This window comes from Plodia interpunctella, chromosome 2 (genome assembly GCF_027563975.2).
Source record: "Plodia interpunctella isolate USDA-ARS_2022_Savannah chromosome 2, ilPloInte3.2, whole genome shotgun sequence".
NCBI classification, from domain to species: domain Eukaryota; kingdom Metazoa; phylum Arthropoda; class Insecta; order Lepidoptera; family Pyralidae; genus Plodia; species Plodia interpunctella.
In genome coordinates, this window is record NC_071295.1 from 6,972,480 (window position 1) to 6,994,993 (window position 22,514).

At 33.5% G+C, this 22,514-nt stretch overlaps 1 protein-coding gene and 1 long non-coding RNA gene across 4 annotated transcripts in view; one reads left to right on the forward strand and one right to left on the reverse strand.

Moving 5' to 3' along the window:
• LOC128678838 (lachesin-like) overlaps positions 1-17,762 on the reverse strand; it is a 64,831-nt gene extending 47,069 nt beyond the window's left edge. For 2 of the 3 annotated variants that reach the window (XM_053760695.1, XM_053760678.1), the window contains exons 1-2: positions 17,502-17,762; positions 5,691-5,886 (exon numbers count right to left, since the gene is read on the reverse strand). In XM_053760695.1, coding sequence (XP_053616670.1) covers positions 5,691-5,802 — 112 coding nt within the window. In that variant the 5' untranslated portion in view covers positions 5,803-5,886; positions 17,502-17,762. The remainder of the gene's footprint in view (positions 1-5,690; positions 5,887-17,501) is intronic. The other variant, XM_053760689.1, reaches the window with a different exon arrangement.
• On the forward strand, positions 1,109-5,032 carry LOC128678847 (uncharacterized). Its single transcript, XR_008405693.1, has 3 exons — positions 1,109-2,113; positions 2,283-2,434; positions 4,641-5,032. It is a non-coding gene; the product is annotated as an uncharacterized LOC128678847 (long non-coding RNA).
• Positions 17,763-22,514: the final 4,752 nt, after the last annotated feature.

Sequence of the window (22,514 nt, forward strand, 5' to 3'; positions counted from 1 at the left end):
TTAGCTGAACTACGACTAACAAGACAAAGGCCTTCAACTTGTAAAACAAAATAGACTCTTCAACAAGTGCAGTACAAGGGAAATAAAGCATTAAATTGTGCAACTAAACGTGTTATTATGATCCGAGCGGGAAACTATTTTCAAGATTATTTGTGTAACTTCAAGGTTGGAAGTTGTTATGAAAGAAGTTACAAAGTTACCGCGCTTGAAAATTTTAAAAGCTTTTAAATTTCTTAGCAGGTAAGGTACAAAGTTGTTTACAGAGGTACATTTCTTTACGACTAGGCAGAACTCAGAAGGTGGCTGCTTACAAAATTCCGAAAGCCACAGATGACTTTGGAGTGCGTCAGGAAAAAAAATTTAAAATTAGATGTAACAATTTTTATCCAAAGTAAGAATTTTATCTAGAAATCATCACCTGTGCTTGCTAACATTCTTGATTACAAAAATCTGTGTGTTATCTCTTCTATAGTTTTAAAGATGAAACGTTGGGAAATTCAATTTTAGTAAATGGAACAACAGTCCCAAACCATTTGTAAACCATAACCACAAAGTGCATCCATCTATTATGATTGCACCCTATTTTAATATGAACTGGAAGCAATCTCTCACTTGAGATCTGACGCCGAGTCAAGAGGGTAATAAATAAAATGGCTCCCCTTTTTGCCCAATTTTACATAAAAACGCGTCCCATCCGCAATCTGCATGTTTATGAGCAAATATTCTATAAACAAGTCGGAAGGCAATACGGCTTATAGTGTATGCTAGAGACAGCAATATTCTGAATTACATGCAAATACGATAACAGCAATATATACAGGATTTGTCTCTCAAATGTATTCCTCACGATTTCCTTAATGCTTAGATTTTTTATGAGTTCTTTGAACCGACTTTTTGCATTTTTTATTTGGTATATTTTGCGCAAGTTTAAATGCTTAATTGAAGTGAAAAAATGCATTTCATTTGTATATATACGATTTTATCTAATTTAATATTTATTTACAAATGTTTTTCTTGATTGATTTTTTGTTTATACCTAGAAGAGAATACTTCTGTTAGTACATAATATTTTCAACTTTTCGACAAGAAAGTAAAGGAAATATTTTCTCCGAGCTTACAATGGATAAGTAGAGTCATCTTTTAATTATTTTAATTAATTAAATTCTAAAAGGGACACCTCTGTCGCAATTTGGTACAATAATACTTAAGACAACTTATTATTATCAAAAACGGCACCAAGCCAGAAGGGAATATAAAATATTATGTTCTAATTTTTCCTAACGAAAAGCTTTCAAGCTTTCATAATTATTTGCTTCTGTCAGGAAGTCGCAAGGGAAGGATTATTCATCCGCTGTGTCCAAACAAAATGGCTCATTGACTCGCTGATTAATTGCAAAGCAAGCCGCAGTGACATTCTGATGCAGAAAATATTCTGGGGCTTTTTTGATGGTTTGGGTCATTAGAATAAGAATATCCTTTTTTAATGTAAGGGAAAGCAAATACGCAAATGTTACCCAATACACTTATTCACCTTTTAGAAAAATCAGCACCATACCGAACCTAGTGCGATCGGAACGCAACCCCGACCCTCCAAATCCTAAGCTTCATCATTCTGCGTCAGCATGTATTTGTCATTCCAAGTGGCTACAAGTGTGCCATGTTTCACATAAGTAAGGATTTGCAAAAAGGTGGTAATAAGGTATGCAAGCCCTCTTCCCTTTGTCGGCCAGTCCGACGTGAGGGGAATGGTCGTGCGAGAGATTTGGCAAGTCTATGCGAAGAATTCTCCAGTAATGTACACGTCGTAAAAGCGTTTATTTATTCATACATTTTCGCTTTTATTGTTGGGTTAGATTGCTGCGTTGTGGAATAGCGGGTGAAGTAACTAGGTCTACCTATTAAGTATTTTTATTTTATTCTTGAATGATTCAAAGATGACTAGAATCTGGAGAAATGTTGTAATTCTCTTATACTTTTCACATACAAATACTAAAGTCTACGTTACGAAATATTTAGTCTTAGAATATTTTTAATTGAGCGAAAACCCCTTTCTACTTTGCAGGAAGAATCGGGATTATGAGTCACTTTGTTTACAAACGAGGCTGACCCAAAGGTATACAATACACATATTCCCCGAATAATACTAGTACGTAATCTCATTTGTTATAGAAACTGAAATTTGTATCGTAGCGTAAAGGTGGGTGTACATGGAGGTCGAGCGGCCGCAGCATTGTGGCGCGCATACAATGCCGGCGTTGTGACATTTTCGCTAATGGTTTCAGGGTAGGCACAATAAAACGACAATACGACGGGAGATAAGGTGGCAAGTGAAAATTTCACAACGAGATTAATTTAATTCCTCTGTTCCGCCGCGATGTGACTAGACGGGTACAGGGATGAGTTGGAGGACATCTCGTGAGTTCTTGGACTTATGGTAGGTACTTTTGTATTATTTTAACTATTTGTTCCTTGAATTTGGTACAAATAAAGATTTCTTTTGTAAATTTTATTTTTTTAATTTTTGTTTGTTTGTTTAAATTAAAAATGATTATTTTAACTGATTGGTGGAGAGTAGTTTATGAATAGCATTGGCTATTTGACAATTTCAGATATTTGAGTGAGCTTACATTTTGTATGCATATGTAATACGGATGACAATAGAATATTATTATGAAATGGAGCTGATCAAATGATGGAGCCGAGAGGTGGCCATAGGAATACTGTAATAAAGCATAGTATCTGCACTGACTTTCCACACATATAGTTCATCTTGATGAAGTATAATTCATCTTATATATAGGATAAGTATAGTTCGCCTTGATGAACTATATGTGTGGAAAGTCAGTGCAGTATATCTTGATATACACATAGGCCTTTGAGGATTTTTAAAACATTTTGGCTATAAACTTGTTTTTGCCGTAAAAATATTAAAGTCTTAAGTCTGTCTCTATCACGAAAAACATTCTTCTGTATCATATTAGTGTGACAAAATAATGTGACAGAAAGTCCGCACTACAAGAAACAGACGAATATGAGTACATTAGAGATGATATAAAAAATCTGGAATTACGAATACGATATAGTATTTTTAACACAATGACAAAAAATCCAGACACTCTTACGTGTAAAAATAGATGGAAATATTTACAAACACGAGAATAGACTCCCAGGAGATCCAGCCAATCCATCTATAACCTTTTCATTGGGAGACACGCGTGTTTTACGGAGCGTTCTGACATTTTGACCCACGGGTCGTTTTTCAATGAGGATTCCACGCGACGCTTCCACTTCTGAAAGGGTTATCCATGTTACTCTGCCTACGCTTTAATATTTTTATCATCGCCGAATGAATTACTTTAAATGTGACTACAAAAGATCCATCTGAAAATTCGTCCGTCTGGACTTATTGTGACTACTTTTCATATTTTTTATTTTATGTTTTATAATTAGTTTTACTAACGCTGTTTTCAATGGTAACGTAATGTTACATCGAGAATATTTACCATAACTATGATCTAATCTTTACAATGTCTATGATTTTTATGCAAAAGTACATTATTGTTACGTTTGGATTTGTTTCTTTTTTCTTCTGCTGAATCTCTGAACACATCAACCGCAATTAACATATAAATATTAGACCCGACATCTAGTTGGACCAGCGAACTAGATCAAAATCGAAATTTTTAAACAGTTTTTCATTTATATTATAACATCAACATTAATATGTCAATATCAATATTTTATATTTAGTGTCATTTGTGTTGTCACTAATGTTTTTTTGTGCTAATAAAAGTCCTGTAACCTTTCTTGTAAGTTTTGTAAGTTTTAAACCACAAGCAGGCATTACTGCCGCCAAATACAAACGTTTGTTTACAATGTAAATAGCATGTTTGGTGTCATGAGGACTTATTCACGAGAATTGCGAAAGCTTGCACTTTGTGAAATGAGACCCGATGCAAAACAAAATCGTTGCGGACCGTGGACGTTGTAAAGGCGACACAGTGAAATTCGACTATCAACGAAATTAGACTGTCCGGCTTTGAAATTGTTTCCAATATTACTTGACTGTTGAACAGACCGTATTTTAGCTCCGTGTATTACAAACTACACGACTTGGGCTAGGATGTTTTGGAAGATCTATTGTAACATTACTACTGTTGTGTGATTCGATTATTTCGTGTAGTCAAATATTGGAATACTATTTTGTGTATCGTCAATGTTAACTTATTGTTTTGGAGTGTACTAACTGTCTGATTGTTGCACGTTGTTTCCGTCTTCATCAAACAGTTTTGTTCATATTTTTATCTATATGAAAATTTAAAAAAATTAAGTTTTATCTATATACAATTATATAAGTCAATCTGTCAGTCTAAAGGCCTCAATTATTAAATTCAGAAATTCATTATATTATTGGATATGAGAGGCAAGCTATTATCTATCCAAAAAGCTAGTAGAGTCATGAATTAATTAATCTTTGCTTATTGATATTATGCAGGTAGTACTTATTTAAATAGACGAATTCAACTTAGAGCGCCTAGCTGAATAACACCTGGCGAATAGCACCCAGCTTATGGAATCGCACAGTTATCCTTTGCACGTGGTCTTTGTCGACTAAAATGTATTTTTACATTTTGTTCCAGGAAAAGCACCTTAGATAGCCTGGAATAGCGCTGGAATTTAGGTTTTTAATTTTTTTTTAGATAGATAGATAGATTATTGTAGAAACAACAACACAATGCAAAACCAGACTGAAAACACAAAATAAAACACAGTATTCACAAAGCACAATTGAAGAGCAAGTGTACTGTACTAATTTTTATTCTAAAAACATATAGATAAAAATCTCTACAACTTTTGCTGATTTAAAAAGTCATTTTTAAATCAGCAAATGAACATTATATTTTATATTATCACTGTTAAGATGAACAATAAAAAATCCATAATATAAACTTTTATTTTTATGGGTACGAGTCTCACTAGAATTCAATATCTCCATTATCTTTATATAAGTAGCTCTTTGAAATACTAACGTATCATTATGCCTTGGAACTTGACTTTACTCAACATGTTTTGCGGTTCATACCATGTCTAGGCTCCGACGTCGTGCCCACACAAATATCTTCTGCCAACAGTCGCTACACCGTAATTTACTTAATTCTACGATCCCTGATCAACATTTACCAGTACTTGTCACTGTATTAATCAAAAGAGTCGTTATTTTATTTTATTTTTATAATGCCCATTGTTATTTTCAGTTTAAATTTAAAAGAATTAATTAACGATATTTCATGAAAAGGTGCGCAAGATTTCCCCGCCATTTCCCCCTTAGTGAGTTATTGTCACAAATTTCTGAAGTGGTCACCGTCCTTTGTTTGGAAATATCTTACAGAGAAAACGAGTAAGAGCCATGTTCCATTGCTTGGTCGTGTTCCGTTAACATGTAACACCGCGACCACGAGTAGGCGTACAAGGAGATAGCCATCCATGGAATCGCCGTTTTATATTGCCCCTTAGGTCATTGTCACTTTATAAAGTTATTATCACCTTCTTTAAACTGCAATTTCGAGTAAGGATACCGCCAAACCGCGGGAGCGCCATTTTCCTTCGACGAGTCACGGACATTAATTTATGAAGTGGTAATCACTTTAGAGTTCAAAGTGTTTATAGACTACTGCTGTAAAATATCTCACCAATAAAATTAACATGTAGAACCGCGAGCACGAGAAGGCGCGCAAGGGGACCGCCATGCCGCGGGAACGCCGCCATATTGCCCCTCAGCGGGTCACCGTCCTTTGCTGCCATCCGCCATTGTTTCTTATCCTTCTTGATCTTCTCATGTTTATTGCTGTATTCTTCTGTGGTATAAAGTCATGCTTTCAGATGCTTCTGAAACAAAAAAAGTTCAATTTCAATCGAATAGATAATAATCTTAATTTTAGACCTATTATAAATATACTTAATATTTTTAATGAGAATAATGCTTTGTTTTAATTTGAAATACCAACTTGTAATTTAAATGTCCGCTGTAGCTACTGATTAAGAATAAGATATCGTACTACTAAACTTATAAACAGGAACAATAAATTCTTGCAGTATCTTTTCCGTTTGGAGAATGGTAAAATATTCGTATTTTATTCACATACCATGTGCGGGAGTAGAGAAACATTCGAACGTTATCTAAAATATGAGTGGTTGTGAAGTTACGTGCGGTCGGGTCTAAAGAATTTGATATCAAAGATTCTCCACAGAGCGCGCTTGCTTCGAGTCCCGAAGTATATATTAAAACAAGAATCCCTGTTTTCAGTGACATGTTTTTTCGTTTAATTTATGAGCGTTATATAAAGTTTAACCTTGGAACCTCTAGTATTAATAAAAATAACAAGTCTATAACTACTACTTACGTTTAAAACTACTTATTTTTTTATGGACCTTAGTAAAATTATGAACTTACATACTCAGGCTACAGAAGTGCCATTATATTTTGAGCTCTATGAATACTCGATGTTAAGGGTTTCAATATATAGTTTTATATTATAATACTGCTTGCATGGAGTGTATGATATAAGATGTGACCTATAAGCCTTAATATATTCGTTTAGCGTGCATGCCGCGTGCGCTAGCTCCTTTTGCATATAAACGCATGTTAGGATTATTCGGAAGTACTAAATATACAATGTAATTCTCTTTTATATTTTAATATCTTACTCCATTAAGACGGGTGGTATAATATTGTTGAAATATGCTGAATCTGTGAATCCATGTAAAGGATGTTGTCAGGGTCTCTGTATAGGTTTTCAGTTTAGTTATTAAAATCCATTGGCCGCAAATAAATTAAAAAATAAGAATATAGTTTAAAAAATAAAAATGACATGTAAAAAAAAGAAGTATATTTTCCCGTATATTTTCGCTAATTTTAGTTCTTTGTGATCAATTGAATTGTTACATTTTCGCTCTGATTTTGGAAATATATCGTAGTTCTGTTAACTTTTGCACTTTTGGAGTTTTATTTAATAGTAGCTTATGCCCGCGGCTTCGCCTGCGTGAACTTCATAGCAAAATCTTAGTAATTTTTTTATCGCGTACTCTGTAAGACTGGTAAACATATATGATTCAAATTCTCATTTTTTCTCTCATCTTTAGTTCAATTTCCTGTTTCCCGCTGCGTGTCTCGTCCCGCAAACTCGCCCAATCCCGATTTCTGCTATGTAATGTAGATATCCCATAGCATTTCCTACATATTGTACCATCATATTTTTCGCAATGTGTCCCGTCCCGTTTCCCACTACGTGTCTTCTTCCCATTTCCCACTCCGATTCCCAATCCCGCTTTCTGCAACGCGTGCCGTCCTATTTTCCATGACGTTTTACGTCCGGTTTTTTTATTAACCACAAACGTAAAATAAACATTTTTGTATTTACTATTACTGTTTACTACAAAATTTAAGTTTTTTTCATCTTTTTATCTTGGCAATTGTACTAAGTCCCAATACAATTTTTTACCCCCTTTTTGAAGGGATTAAGGGTTGATTTTCAGAAAAATCTAAAACACGTATTCATTTCTTTGTTGTAAACAACTAAAATCCAAATTTTCAAGTCGCTAATTTCAACGATGTAGAACTTTTACATTTACAGTTTTTCACCCCTTTCTCGCTCACCTACACGCCAAATTTCAGCTTCCCGCCCAGCAGTTTCGGGTGCACGTTATCTGTCAGGGAATCAGTCAGTCACTCAGTAACGGAAGAGTTTTATATACTTATATAATATATTGATACATACTGCGCCCACCCTCTTCTGTTATCCTCTTTCACTACCCAAAGGCTGGCTGGAAGATCTGGATTATGGTGCCAATGGTGGGCCTATTGCTTAGCATATGTATGCACAATTGTATTATTTTGTACTAATATTGTTTTTATGGGCAATAAATATAGTTTGTATTGTAATGTAAATTTAGTTTTAATAAAGAATTAAATAAAGTAGGCAGAAAAAGTCGTTCTGACAACTGATAACAATTTTTGTATGAATACAACGAAAATAAATAAAATTACCTTGTGCACATAAATATCAAGTAAAAATCTTACGATTTCGTGCGGGCTATGACCGCGCTCTGCGTTACACCGCGAGCCGCCGTCGCCGCGTGCCGTGTTCAACAATATAAAAGTATCTACCTACTTCAAATAATTCGGCGTGCGTATTTTTTAATTTCACGATATTTCAGAATCTATTAATCCAATTTATGTGCTGTAAAGGACAAAATTTATCTTCGTGAAATTCTCTTGATGATGAAATAATCTAAATACTTACTCAATACTCTTAATCATAAGGATTAAGAATATGCTTGTGTAATAATAATTATAAAATTTCACCTTTTACAATATTTTTACATATAAAATGCCTTACTTAATTATAAAAGATGGATAGTATTGTGTCGCGGACTTTTTTATGGATCTACTAAAAACTTATATTTTTGTAGTACATTGTATGTATGTATAATCAATGGTAGGGCCAGTGCACGAACGTAAAGATATTCCTTAGCGCTTTTTTTTTTTCGAATTACTTTATAAATGTTGATCGATCTGGCTGAATACTAATCTATTTCAAAATAAAAATGCCTATAACAATTTCGGATAATGTAGCTCTCTAATGGCGAAATAATTTTTGAAATCGGTTTGGTACCTTCGGAGATTACCCGCCCTAAATATACAAACTCACAAAAGCTTACCTCTTTATAATATTAGTATGGATTTATGAGAGAGAAACCATAGCGTGATTTAGAGATTTAAAAGTTTTAGTGGCGCCATCTAGTGATTTATTTCGGAAGTATAATTTATATATACATCATTTTGTCCGAGCGAAACCATAGCTCGTTTTAAAAGTCTTGGTGGCGCCATCTATTATCTTTATGTTCAAAACTAAAATATAACAAAATTATATTGAAAATTGATACCTTCTAATTATATCTATATCAGACTTTCATCGATAAAAAAATTTTGTTTATAATTATTCTGTTCACACCTTTATACAAAATTTTAAAGTAAATCGGCTCCGTGGATTGTTATTTTAATTTTCCCACAGGACCCTCCTCATTTTCCGGGATGAAATGTCTATAAGATGTTAACCCGGAATTCCGAGGAATTTTTGATTCATAATTAGTTTTTCAATTATCCTACGGGAATCTGACCATTTACCGGAATGAAATGTATTTAAGATGTTAACCCAGTATGTAAGGTACCTACATACCAAATTTCAAGCAAATCGGTCCAGTAGATTTCGAGTGATGCGCGTTCAGACAGACAGACAGACAAAAATTTCCAAAACTATATTTTCGTAATCTATATCAGTAACTAAGTATATTCCATGAAGAATAAAAAAAAATATCCAATGTACAAATTTGGCCTTTCTTCAATTTTATTATATGTATTGATGATGATGATTTGAAATTCAGTTCACTGGAAAAATACTTATTTTTACTTAGTTATTCGAATATCCAGTCGCCATGTAAAGGAAAGGATATGATATGACATGTATAACAGTGGTTACTGTAAAAATCTTTTACACTAATCGTGCTGCCACAGAATGTTACAACATGATATGACAGATGTTATCTAACAAGATAACACTTGTGGTATCTATCATATATTTAATTAAAAATGTTGAAGAAAAGTGTGGGGAATCTATAATTAAATTCCGCGACATATACTATTTACTACACACGCTGTAGTACGCGAGTGTAACTTACATTTGACAGTATTATAGAAATTGATATTAGCTAACTTTGACATTAAACACTAAGGTTGCAGCGTTAACTTTAACATGCGAAGAAAAATTCAAAGTACGCCTTTTTGTCTAAATGTCAAAGGCGAAAATCAACGTCAAATTTCAAGGTGCAATTCACCCTTATAAGTACGATGTCGAAGATAAGACAACAAAATAAAAAATATTTCTTTCTTTTTCGAAGTTGGTAATAGAACGTTGAAGTAGTTAGAAACTGAACTGTTAAATTGACCATTGTACAGACACTGGCTAACGAAATAATACCCCTAATTAATAACGAGTTAACTTCGGCGTATTACTAGAAAAAGCTTTTAACACAGAGCACATTGAACTATCCATTTTTAAACTATTCAAATTAAAATTGATGTTTATTAGAATTCTAGATTGAAAGAGAATACGTGGCGATAATCGATTCTATCGAGCTTACGAGTATGTGAGATCCAGGGGCACTCATTCAAATCCTTACAACGATCAATGAGGTTTCGAATCTTTCCTATGCCACATGGGTTTGTACCAGTCTGAATATAGTAAAGTTTTCATAGACCTTCTTTGCCCCCGTTTATGGAAAAATCATCTAGAGAAAATGCTTGCCAATTTGCACTTGATAGTGAAAAATATCACACTTGTCCGGAAACACACTCGATAAAAAGAACTTTAATGGGACTAACCGAATTGTAAAAATAACGTGTAAAATTATCTTCTAAAAATAAAATAAATGTCTAGTGATAATGTAAATTATATTAATTACAAGCTTCTATTATCTTACAATGTCTTATAAGTTGTGGTCAAAATAACTAAGTACCTACTCTTACAATTTTTTGTCATAACCTTAAAATATTGTTTGCACATTTTTACGCTTCAATGTGTTTGCCATCGGTTCACAGGGTTTTTATAACAGAACTCGGGGTTTGGTTTTCATTTGTTTTTATAGTTTTATTACCAGTTTCCGCGAATAAACAAGAAGCGCTATGGCTTTGCACAACTGCCAGTTTTGTAAATTAAAAACTACCAAACCTCATGTTTTATTTTCTGTATACCTACAACTACACACAGGTTTTCCTGGCGTCCTATAACAGTGACGAACGCTGGACGACGCGATGTGTAACTTTGTTTATTAGTCTTTACGACCATAGCACAGGTCATAAGTAAATACCTATATACAAGAAAACACGCATCGTACCGCGTTGCGCTCCCTTACCGCTTTCGTCGCTCACCTAGGGCGCTGGTTTAAAGTTATGCACCGAACCATAGTGAATTATTCCAATTTGCAAGAAGCGGAATAGTTTGTAGGGAAGTTTTTAGGGTTGTCTCGCTTGACTTGCTTTTGTAGAGGGCAAAGACGGCCTACTTTGCTAATACTTTCGAGCGAAATAAGTGTGATGATTAAAATTCTTTGAGTCGCTACGTGGCGTGCCCTTCGAAGGTTAATGGATATATAAACGTTTCTTTTCTAGCTATTTATACAAACATATGAGGATTCATATTTGATGATAACATTAAATATAAAATGAGAATTATAGTATATCCATTATTTTTTTTCATTTATAGTCGGCAGTGTGGGAGAGTTAAAAAAGAAGTCGGCAGATATAACAGTTTGTTAAAGTAATGTGCTGATTGCATAACGAACCAATACGTGTAATCAGTCATCAAATGAATCTGCACTTTAATCAGACAATTGTCAGGGCTGACAATACTCAAATTAATGAATACTCTCGAGCAGATATATGTAGGTTTTGCCCCGGCAAAAATGTTTCTGCCCAGTTAAACACGGGCGCAAGCTCATTGATGAAATGGTTTGTGCCCGGGCAAAAGTTTTATGTCTCACCACCCGTAGCAACAAAAATTAAGTGCCTTACAGTAAGGTTTAAATCTTTATTTAAAATGATATAATTAATTTTCACTCATTGAAGAATAGTAAAAAATCCACAACACGCGTCGTCATAAAACTATTGTTTTTCTTTAATAAATTCGCTTTCTATATCTGGCATTGAGTTCATTTATAGGAGCACCAATTATAAACTATGTAATCACGATACAAAATATTTAAATACATACTAATATTTTGTAATTTTGTGATAGAAATAAAGGCTATTTTGATTTTATTTTATCATATTTTTATAATCAGGTCACAACAACTGATGCTGTCCATGATTTCGGTGCAATCAAATCAAGTGATATAAGCAGTCGATTCATCCCGTTGATTCCATCTACGTGAAAGCATTGTGATTATTTAATTGAATAACTCAAATTTATTTATTTGCAAGAAATTTGAGTTATTTAATGATTAGTTACAAACTACCTACGTTTTTATTTGAAATATGAGCGAATTAACAAGAATGTTTGATTGAAAATAAAAATAAACTTAAACTTTCAAAGTCTAGGTACGATTTAAATAAAAATGTTATTGTTTGTCTCCTTCGGAACATTTCAAGGTATTCTCAATAATAGGTACTTACAATAGAGAAAGCAATAAGAACTTTTCTGATGTCACTCTTTTCCACCAAGTTAAAAAATGCTATAACAATGTCCTCCAGTGGTGGACAACGAGAATAGACGCCTGTAATTAAAGCGGACACAACGGATCCTAATGAATGGCTGATGTGCCATGGTTCTGTGTCATGCAAAAACTGGCCCGTCATACAACACTGGGAGTAATCTTATCCATGTGAGCTTAGGGCGAGCACACACATACACATTTACATTAGAATATGACAGTTCGTTCTTTTTCTATGTTTTCCTAAGGAGTGTTAAAGTAAAAAAATTACAGTTTTTTTTTCTTTAGCTATTTAAGTTCCACAGTTGGGCAAAAGTTTATTAAACATTACTATACGTACAGTCGACAGCATATTAGTATTTCGAAATTAATAGCAAATATGCCGATAATACCCCTCCATAGAGATCCATGTAAGTGACGCATGACGTACAGTTCACTGTACAATCAACCGCATGTCAACTCTGCATCTGCACACGATAATAAAAGTGAATTTTAATGGTTTTATGTGGTTTGATGTGTACACGTTTTAAAGATAAACTAAAAAAAACAAAATTAGATGCACATAGCTGTAAAATACCTTTACAAAAGGTTTTCAAATATTACAAATTAGCGCGTGCAACTTTTATCCCGACTGTTCTTAGCCATGTTTCATGAAAATCGGTTCAATCGTTCAAAAGTTGTAGCGAAATTAATATTGAAAGTCAGGAGATTTTAATTAGTCTAACAAATATACTTGCGACATTATTGTATCACTATTCACGAAAAACACAATGAAATGACGGTATGACTTGGGTCTAACTCCCACGGAACTGTAGATGTCAAAATGATATTGCACATATTGGCTGGCTATATCGATTTTCGCCGGACACTGACTGAAGCTGCAAATTTATTTACGGTGAATCAACTTTATCGACGCGCTTTTTATTTTCAAAGTATTTGGCGTTGAATATTCGCAGTTTCTCTTGTTGAATGGGATACTGTATGATGTATAATTCTCTTAATTGTTAAGTCGAATGAATGTAATTTAAGCCGGAGCGCGTGTTTTGAGCATAGACCAACAAAAAACCGATCAAGTGCGAGTTGAACTCGCTTGAAGAGGGTCCCGTACGATGCCAAAGTCGATGTTTTTATTAAATTACTAGGTTTTACCCGGGACTTATCCCACCTGAATCTACGTATATTATGCTAGAAATTATGTTTATTATTCTTTACGTTTAGTCAATTCAATAATATTCATCAACATCGTCAGAATCTAAGAGCTAAGAGCTAATTCTTATCGGTGGAGTTCCCTTAAATTTCACCATTAAATTATATCACATATATATTATTTGATGAAAATACAGAACACTACAAAACACCAAGTTTTAAAATTATCTAGAACACGAAATTCGAAATTAACGCGATCAGGAAACGTTAAAAAACAATTAACATGCGTAACAGCGATTAAGGTGATTTTTATCCTTAATCTTAATAGTGTGAGGAACAAAGTGGTTCTGTAGTCAGGACCGAGTCTATGTTTCCTGCCCTGTGAGTTATTTAAAGACGGCAACCACTGATAACTGTGAGCGCATCCATTACTCCAGCTAGGGGGTGCTCCATAAATTATTAGGAGGAATACTTACTCTGATAGCAGTATATTATCGATCGTGACTATTACTTTGGTTTTGCGTCGCATGTATGATATTATAATACTGGATCGTATGCAACGTGAAGTATCTTCCATATGTTGTGGTGTAGCTGGTCTTCTAGTTACTATATAGGTATAGTTATTATTAAATAAAAAGTTTAATTCCAATCAGCCCGTACAATACATTATTAAAAAGTAAAATGGAACGCTTATTATTATAGAAAATTCTAGACTTAAAAGGGACAGAATTCGTAAATAGTTTATTTTCGGATTAAAAAGTTGTATTATCTTAATACTTAACTACTATTTTAAAATATAATCCACGTAGTTTATGTTTAGTATAATTTTTAATAGCGTATTGCAGCGAGAGACGTTATTATTCAATAATATAAAGATCACTTTATCCTGAATTTCCTACGAGAGCAAAGCCCAGAGCGTATATACATCAGTAAAAGCATTGAAACACGAATATATATAATTTAAATTACTTTATTAAATATATATACTTACCTTCGTATGAAACTATATACATATCATATTGTTCTATACCAATTACTTTATTAAATGAAAATAATTCTCAAATACGGGCAGAGAGTAATAAAAAGCCCGCAGCATTTTATCAAAGCTCTCAAATTTTTCGGTACACAGAAATTCATACAGAAAATGAATAGAATATTAAATTATGTTGGTCCGCATTTTGTAAAACTGACGAGGCTTCTTGTTAAGCTTTCAAGAAGCTTTTAAGTTAATGAACAACTTAAAAATATGTATTGACTCTTACGTGAAATCTGCCTAAGATATTAATGTTAAAGAAAAAAGAGAAGATATCATTAAATTAATTATTTGAACATAGAGAAAATGTCAAAAAGCTATCTAAAAGTCAAATAAGTAATTATCTAAAAGTTTTTAGAAGCTTTAAGATGCGCCTGTGAATTGAAAGGTCCCAGGTTGGAATCCTACTCGTGCCACATGAGTTTGTATGCAAATCTGACATTATGTATGATAGTTTTCATCGAACCGCTTCCGGTGAAGAAAAAAAATCGTGAGGAAACCTGCACATTGGTGGACAGTTTAGTTCACTAGTGTGTTTGCGGTAGGTCATGTCAGATATTTTTGGGCGACTTGAATAAAATCTGACACTAGTTTTAGCAATAATACCTACTCTCGATATGATTATGATGATCTATTGTATCTCGATTCTCTGCGATTGACGGGTTATTAATATGTTGGAAGGCTTTCTGACGTCGTCTGTTCTCACTGTCATGATATCTCCATTTACGTTATTGATTTTGACATTTGGAAAAATTGTCCGATTTACTAAGGTGAGGTTTTAAATCTCGAATGCAGGCATCTGACATGATTGTTAAAAATATAACCACCAGATGGACGCTTTTGGATCTAACAGTTTCCTCGCGATATTTTCTTTTGCCGGAAGCAAGGTGGTGGTCTAGAAGTCAGGTTGATATAAGTCATGTGGCAGAGGAGGAATCGAATCTGGGTCCTTTTCACGGTTTGGACGGTCATCTTGACTCGGCTGAACTTCTGCCGCTTCGTCATTTATAATTATGGTTAGTAATTCCTACCTACACATAATACTACTAATAGCATAATTCCGCATGTAATATTGCAAAACAGCGGTTCAGGTGCTTTTAAATTCAGCTGGATTATATCAGACTTATTTATGGGTTGCATTCTGCACCGTTGATATTTTATTTTATTTGACTGCAAAAATAAAATACATACACTAAATAATATAAATATCGTAAAATATACTTTATGCTTCAGACAACATAATTTTATGGTGTGCTAATATAGTCAAAAAATATATAATGCTGAACTTAATAATATATTTTAAAGTTATAAATTAGTATATATTAAAGTGAATTATATTATATTGATAATATTAAATATTAAGAACAATAAACTAATGGTAGAAGATCTAAACATGCAATTATCATTAATTAGAAAAAAATGCAAAAAATGCGTTTTAGAATTTCATTTTATTCAAAAAATAACAATTAATAAGAAGCACGAAGTTGGATATTTAGGCCTCTAGAGGACAAAAAGTTAAAATTAAAAGCCTTATTAATCTCGTGGCATACCAGGGTACCAGCTTAATTATCACATTTCGAATAAAAATAATAATAAACTACTTTTGTTCAAAAAGGTTAGATTTTCGATCAATATAATTGAGTTACAATACAAACATAACTAGCCATTTCTAGGGTTCCGTGTTACAGATCCCTTATGGTTTTGCCAGTCTTTCCATCCCCGGTCTAACTCAAAAACTATTACTAGTACTAATGTAATTTGGTACAGGTATACCTGCACATGAATCACGCCGATAATGTGATCAAATGAAATCAAAGTTTTAGGGGAACCTCCCCTACACCCTGAATTGGTAATATTCTTTTTTATTTTCATCCTTCTTATAGTGTTGGGTGTGTTTCGATAAGTATTTAAAAATAAATCCTGGAAGACCGTCATTCGACTAAGTAAACCGCGCGTAAATTATTAATGCTTTAAAGTGTCAATTTTAATTAGAGTAAACCCCTTTGAAGCGGCTGTTATTAGGAATTCAAATGACACGGCATTAGTATACGTATATAATGTAATTAGAAGGAAAACTATCACACACACACAATTGGCTTTGTAAGTTTACGAGTGATAGTCGACCAACTGTATTTTACTATAAAACAACTCCATGAAAAATATTTACACTTACTTTCTATTATCCATAATATAACAAAGTTTAAATTAAATTTATATTCAAATAATCTTAAAGTTTGGTAGTTGTAGTAAACTACGGAACCCTACACTGTGCGTGGCCTGACACGAACTTGGCCGGTTATTGTACCAGTTTAAATTTTTTTAGTTTTAAAATTGTTTACGTCAGTTTTTGTCCTAATATTGGGCAATGGCGTCCCTGCTTGGTTTATTCCAGGTTATATTATACCCATGTACCAAATTTCATAACAATTCGTCCAGTAGATTTTGCGTAAAAGAGTAACAAATATAACATATGAGATGCATCTCACAAACTTTCGCATTTATATAGTTAGTAGGATTTTTGTTTTAACCAATTAACCACACAAAACGCGTGGTTTGTTTCATCTGGTTCCATAGTAAATAATCCGGTTTATAAACCACGACTTTTGTGATTTATTTGGTTTTTTTATTATGGTCTTTATTATGGTTAATTAACTTTAAATTTTATCCTTTTTTTGGAATAAAGTAACTATTTATTTTTAACTTTTTACTATCGATAGTGAGATGAACTTTTTATTGCACCATTTTACAGAAGAATCATAAGTTACAACTGTTATTTGAATATTAAATGGAATGTAATGTTCCAAACAAAAATTACATGTTTAACCAATGCAATTTTTTAATTAATGTTTTAACATGCACAGATAAAGTTGAAACGACAATGTGCTAATAAATTTTCCATTATCATTGGAATTGAACTTGTGTTTTAATTACTCAGATATTGTGTTTCGACAGTTTAAAACTGATTGGCAAACTGAAAACTGGCTAAGCATAAATTTCGTGCAATTTGTTTTTTAATTTTTAACAGTATAAGTTAATATATTGTCTAAATAGATCTTACCTCAATAAAATATATAAACAGACGATCATCTAAACGTGTTAATCATGATGACACGATATGTTATTTCCACAAATCACACAACAAGTTTTTCACCCAGCATCCCGTAACCGTTAATTACACTCCGCAACTCGCATGAATCCCACAAAGTTCGCCGCGAATTGTTATTTGCGTTTTCCAACACTAACTAGACTCGTGAAAGCGTACAGGAAAGTTGTGTGACGTAGTGGTACAGTCCTTCACTGAGTCGCAGTCAGTACTGAGTTCGCAACGCGCGACGGAGCGACTTCGCTACGGCGATTCATGCGCGGATCACAGAAGGAGGAGTCTCTAAACCACGCCTACCAAGGAGCTACACATTTCTTTTTCAATATGTGTAATTCAATTTCGCTTATGTCTTCGCGGGAAAGTTGATGCCCCTTTGTCGTTCAACACGATGTTTTTATGTAAACTGTAATGTAGTTCGTGAACCGAGGCGGCCCGCGATGCTTCGCTCCCTGTGATTTTCCCTTCTCTTTTTACGTTGTCAATTTCACGTGCTGTTGCTTTTTTATATTCAGTGGAACAATACAGTAGGCGAATAACTTTCAAACTTCAAATTAAATTGTAGTTTGAAAACTATTCGAAATTAGATTGGATTTAAGTACACATGCAAAAATGTTTATTCTCAATAACTGATTTTTGCAAGAGTGGGCGAAGCGAGTAAACCTTGAAATTTAAAGGTTTTGACTTCTGATTGAGGAAATTAGACTTCACAGGCCCTTCTTATCTGATCCCCTATCAGTTCCTCGGGATCAAACCGAAATAAATCTTGTTTACGGCAAAATTTAAATTTTATAGTATTTCTCAAAGTCTACTGTCGAGAAGATAAGGAATTTCAAAAAAATATTTTTGATATATGGATGTCTCTTACCTGATCTTCACGCAAAACGTCTTGACGAGCTATGGAGAAATTAAATATATATGGAGAATAAAACTAGGAGTTATTACTCGTATTGATATTATAAAAGTGACGTAGGTACTATTTTCCCAAAATTCCCGCACTAGCGGAGTACAAAGGCGCAGCTAGTAAGTCCATAATGCAATCAAAAACACGCCGCAGTTCGCCCCAGCCGACGTCTGCGCAGGAATTCACTAAATTATAACAGTAAATTTAGCGGCAGTTTCATTTGCCTTACAAAGTGAATTATGTGTCGGTGTCTTAGTTCTGTCACCACGTAAGTTACTACGGTTCAAAATTAATACAGTGCCATAAGCCAGTGTTAATACCCTGCGCCCTCAGACTCCTATTTACCGTATCAAATTTTAACTAACCGCGCACAGAAAATTACACTTTATTTAAACAGACATAAGGTTTTTATTACCTCAACAGCATAATATACACATTGGTCGTTTTATCAAAATTCAATCATTATTAAGTGAACACCTATTTGTTTGGTGTCGTATGTAACAAAGATCCTAATGACGACTGACATCAATTCTATAAATTAGATACGTGTACCGATTTGCGTGTTCTGACAGCAAACAATACACCTTAGCGCATATTGTGATGTGAACGTTATTTCGAAAAAAATGTGATGTTTCATTACATAAATTTTAATGCAGTGTATTTGTTTTTAAGAAAAATATTGTTTTGTGCTCCAATGATAAAAAAAACGTGCAGCTCTGCATTCCACTATCTACGGCCGTAGCGTAGGCATACTTGGCGTAGCACATCGTGTCTTCTCTCGTAGCACTGCTACAACCAGAATGCTACAGTGGTTTACATAGAATTTAAAAAGAAGTTTTATCTGCAAGGGTTTTTATCTATTCCATAAGTAGTTATTTGGTGATGTTTGATTTCTAAACTTCCGTGTTCTTATTATTATTATTTTATATTTGCCAAGTTTTTATATTTGTCCTTCTAGGTATGGAAAGAATAAGCGTTTTACAATCTGATCAAACACTATTCAGATCTGTGAATGAAGTGTAATTTCAACGTAACGTTGCCTAATCAATATCATAAAAACCGAATAAAAAAACTACATATTTAGTAGCAAAAGTTAGACATAATAAATCAACATTCCTGTAAAAAAGAAGTACATCTCGTCGATTTTCATAAGAGCCAGTCTTGAAAATAGCTTTCTCCAACGAGGCCCCAGGGAGAGCCGTGTCGTTTTGCTCGTGGCGCGAACCTAAAGACTGGATTACACCGACCTCCGCTGCTCTATGGAAACGAACCGTTAAAGAGGAGAAACTTTCTACTTTTTTTTACAACTATTCGTCAGAAGTTGGGCTCTGCTTTACTTTCTAGTCAGGAAACTGATGACTGCAATAATTATTTATTGTGACAATTAAGCCTAAAAATAACGCCATTATTTTTAGGCTAACCCTATTTTTTTTTTATATTTTACAATTTGGTAATATATTTGGAGAGTAATATTTTAGTTTAATGACAGATCATAAAAAAGTTTAAATTGTTATTAAATCTATATATAATTATTACACGCATAGAATCTGCTTTTGCTGACCTAAATACTATAATACCCATAATTAAGAAGAAATGGAAAAGTAAAAACGTTTAGTACTCCCTAAATATTTAGGAAGTTCATACCCAAAGACAACTACCTACTCTTCACAATAATTTCAATAGTAACACAAAATTTTTGCTCATATCTATTACAAATGATAAAAGTGCGTTACTATTAAAATATTTACGTTGTAAAATGATATCGCTCAAGATACAAAAAATTATGACTGGCCGAAAATATTTCCTTTTTCACTAGTTGCGATAGGTTTTTTTTATTATTGAAACTTTATGAGAGGTTTCTTGAAAGGAAAAAAACACAAATTAGGTAAAAATACGTCGATACTATAGAGAGGATGAAAGATTTTCACCTTTTTTTGTCGGAAAGTCAACGAGGGAAGCCTGGCCATTCTGCCCCATTAATCAATCAGGTCCACTCAGACGCTAAGCCCCAATCGACCCTAAAAGATTAGCACCTTTAATAATCCTCTTTGAAAATGTTATAAGAACACTATTAAAATAATATTTTCATAACGTAATTTGTATTTAGGTCCACCTATTTCCAGTATCCACTTAGTTTTAATTTAATTACATGTGTTAAAAGACGTTTTTGGAAAAAACGCTGCGGTGAAGTTTTATGTGGACACGCACCGTTACTTCTTCAACTGCGCATTGAAAGTCGGTGGTAGACTTAGGGTGGGTTGCATCGTCAACGTTGACGTTAAGTTTAATGTGCGCAGAAAAACCTAGAAAAGTACGTACGCCATTTTGTCTAAACGTTAACGGCGCGCCGGTTAAAATCAACATCAAATTTGAGTGTGCAATTCACCCTTACTTTTAAATACATTAACTACGGAAAAGAAGGGGTTTTAGGTTTCTTTTCCTTAGCTAACTCAATGTCGTACAGCTTTTCATCAAGAGTTTTAGAATTGTCAAAAAAATTGTTTTGTTCTGTAAATAAAACAAAGAAAGATACTCAGTCAAGCATTATTAAATAGAGAGTAGAAACTTAATGATTAACATATTTTATTTCCAAAAATGTTCACGTATAATATAAGGTTCTCTATAAGATAGCGGCATATACATTCTCAAGTAAGTAAAAAGAATACGATATGCCCTCATCTACAATCCCCAAGATATTCATCACCGCAAATTATCCTGTTACTGTTAATCACCGATCGAAAAATTATTTTCGAGTGAACATTTTCCAACTGTCAACACAACGAGCCAAAACAAATGAATTGGCACAATACGTCATATGGCCGCGTTCCGAAGCAATAAATAAAGCTAAATTCTGCACAACGTTTGCAAAAACTCGGGCAGTTTAGAATTACGAGCGCAGAATAAAGTGGATATAAGAATCTGATGGAGCGATACGTTAAGTGTAAAATGTTATCAAAGTAACCATTCTCTTTTGCAGTTTAAGTGTCGATAAATGCAAAATAAGATTTTTGAGGAGAGTACCATAACGCTGCTTTTTTGGTCGGTTTTCCTAATACTGCTTCAGTGTGACCACTGTTATGTTCCTATATTTGGCGTTTTTCACAAAATAAAAAATGGATTTGTTTTGTGAAAAACGAAAATTAATAGGGAAATGACAGTGGTTACTCATTTCATTAATTTGGATGGATTGTTTTTCACATCGATTATGTTATTGCTAACACTGGTGCGAAATTTTATTTAAGCCGCCTAAAAGCGCCTTAATTATTACAGTCGGGGTTTTCATATGGTTGTGTAATTAACTCATGGCGTGTCTATTGAAGTATCATAAAAACTGAAAATATATAGTAATATGTGATAGTATCTCGTTGCTCATGCATAATCAAATATCTTTCAATTCAATCAAATATACATCATATTAATTGCAACTTCTTCTCTGAATAAATATGTTATGCATTTTAATCCCGAGTAATTTGAGACTTGGAAGAGCAGCCAGCATCCAGATTGCGTTGGCAAAAACATGCATAATATATTAAAATCAACTTGTGTTCTGCTCTCATCCGTCTCATAATTTTATTTGGTGAAATGCTCTTGCTTGAAACTTTTTCCTTTTGCGCACATGTGCTATGCTCTATAGTATCTGCTGTATTTAGGTAAAGAAATATTATTTTACTTTGTTGTCTTTAGTTTTTTTTAATCGTCATTAGAACCGCTCAATAAGCCACAATTGAGCTAAACACTACTGTATTTTCTAAGACTTCACATATTTCTTTATTGTATTCAATCCATGGGACAGTAGACCTACAATTAAAAATACTATAATATACGTAATTAGTAAATTAGATAAAGATATAAATATAATATTGTAATAAATAAATTAAAAAAGATAAATGAAATTTGCTACTTAACACTGTGATATAACACAGTCAATCGAAGCAAGTGATTTCTCAGACCACCAACATAATAGCTATCAAAAGTTTAAATTACACCGAAACAGTTTCGCAATAAAAACACAGACGGTATCGAGCTAAAGCATCTAATTTGAACGACGACGGACCAAAAACGGGAAG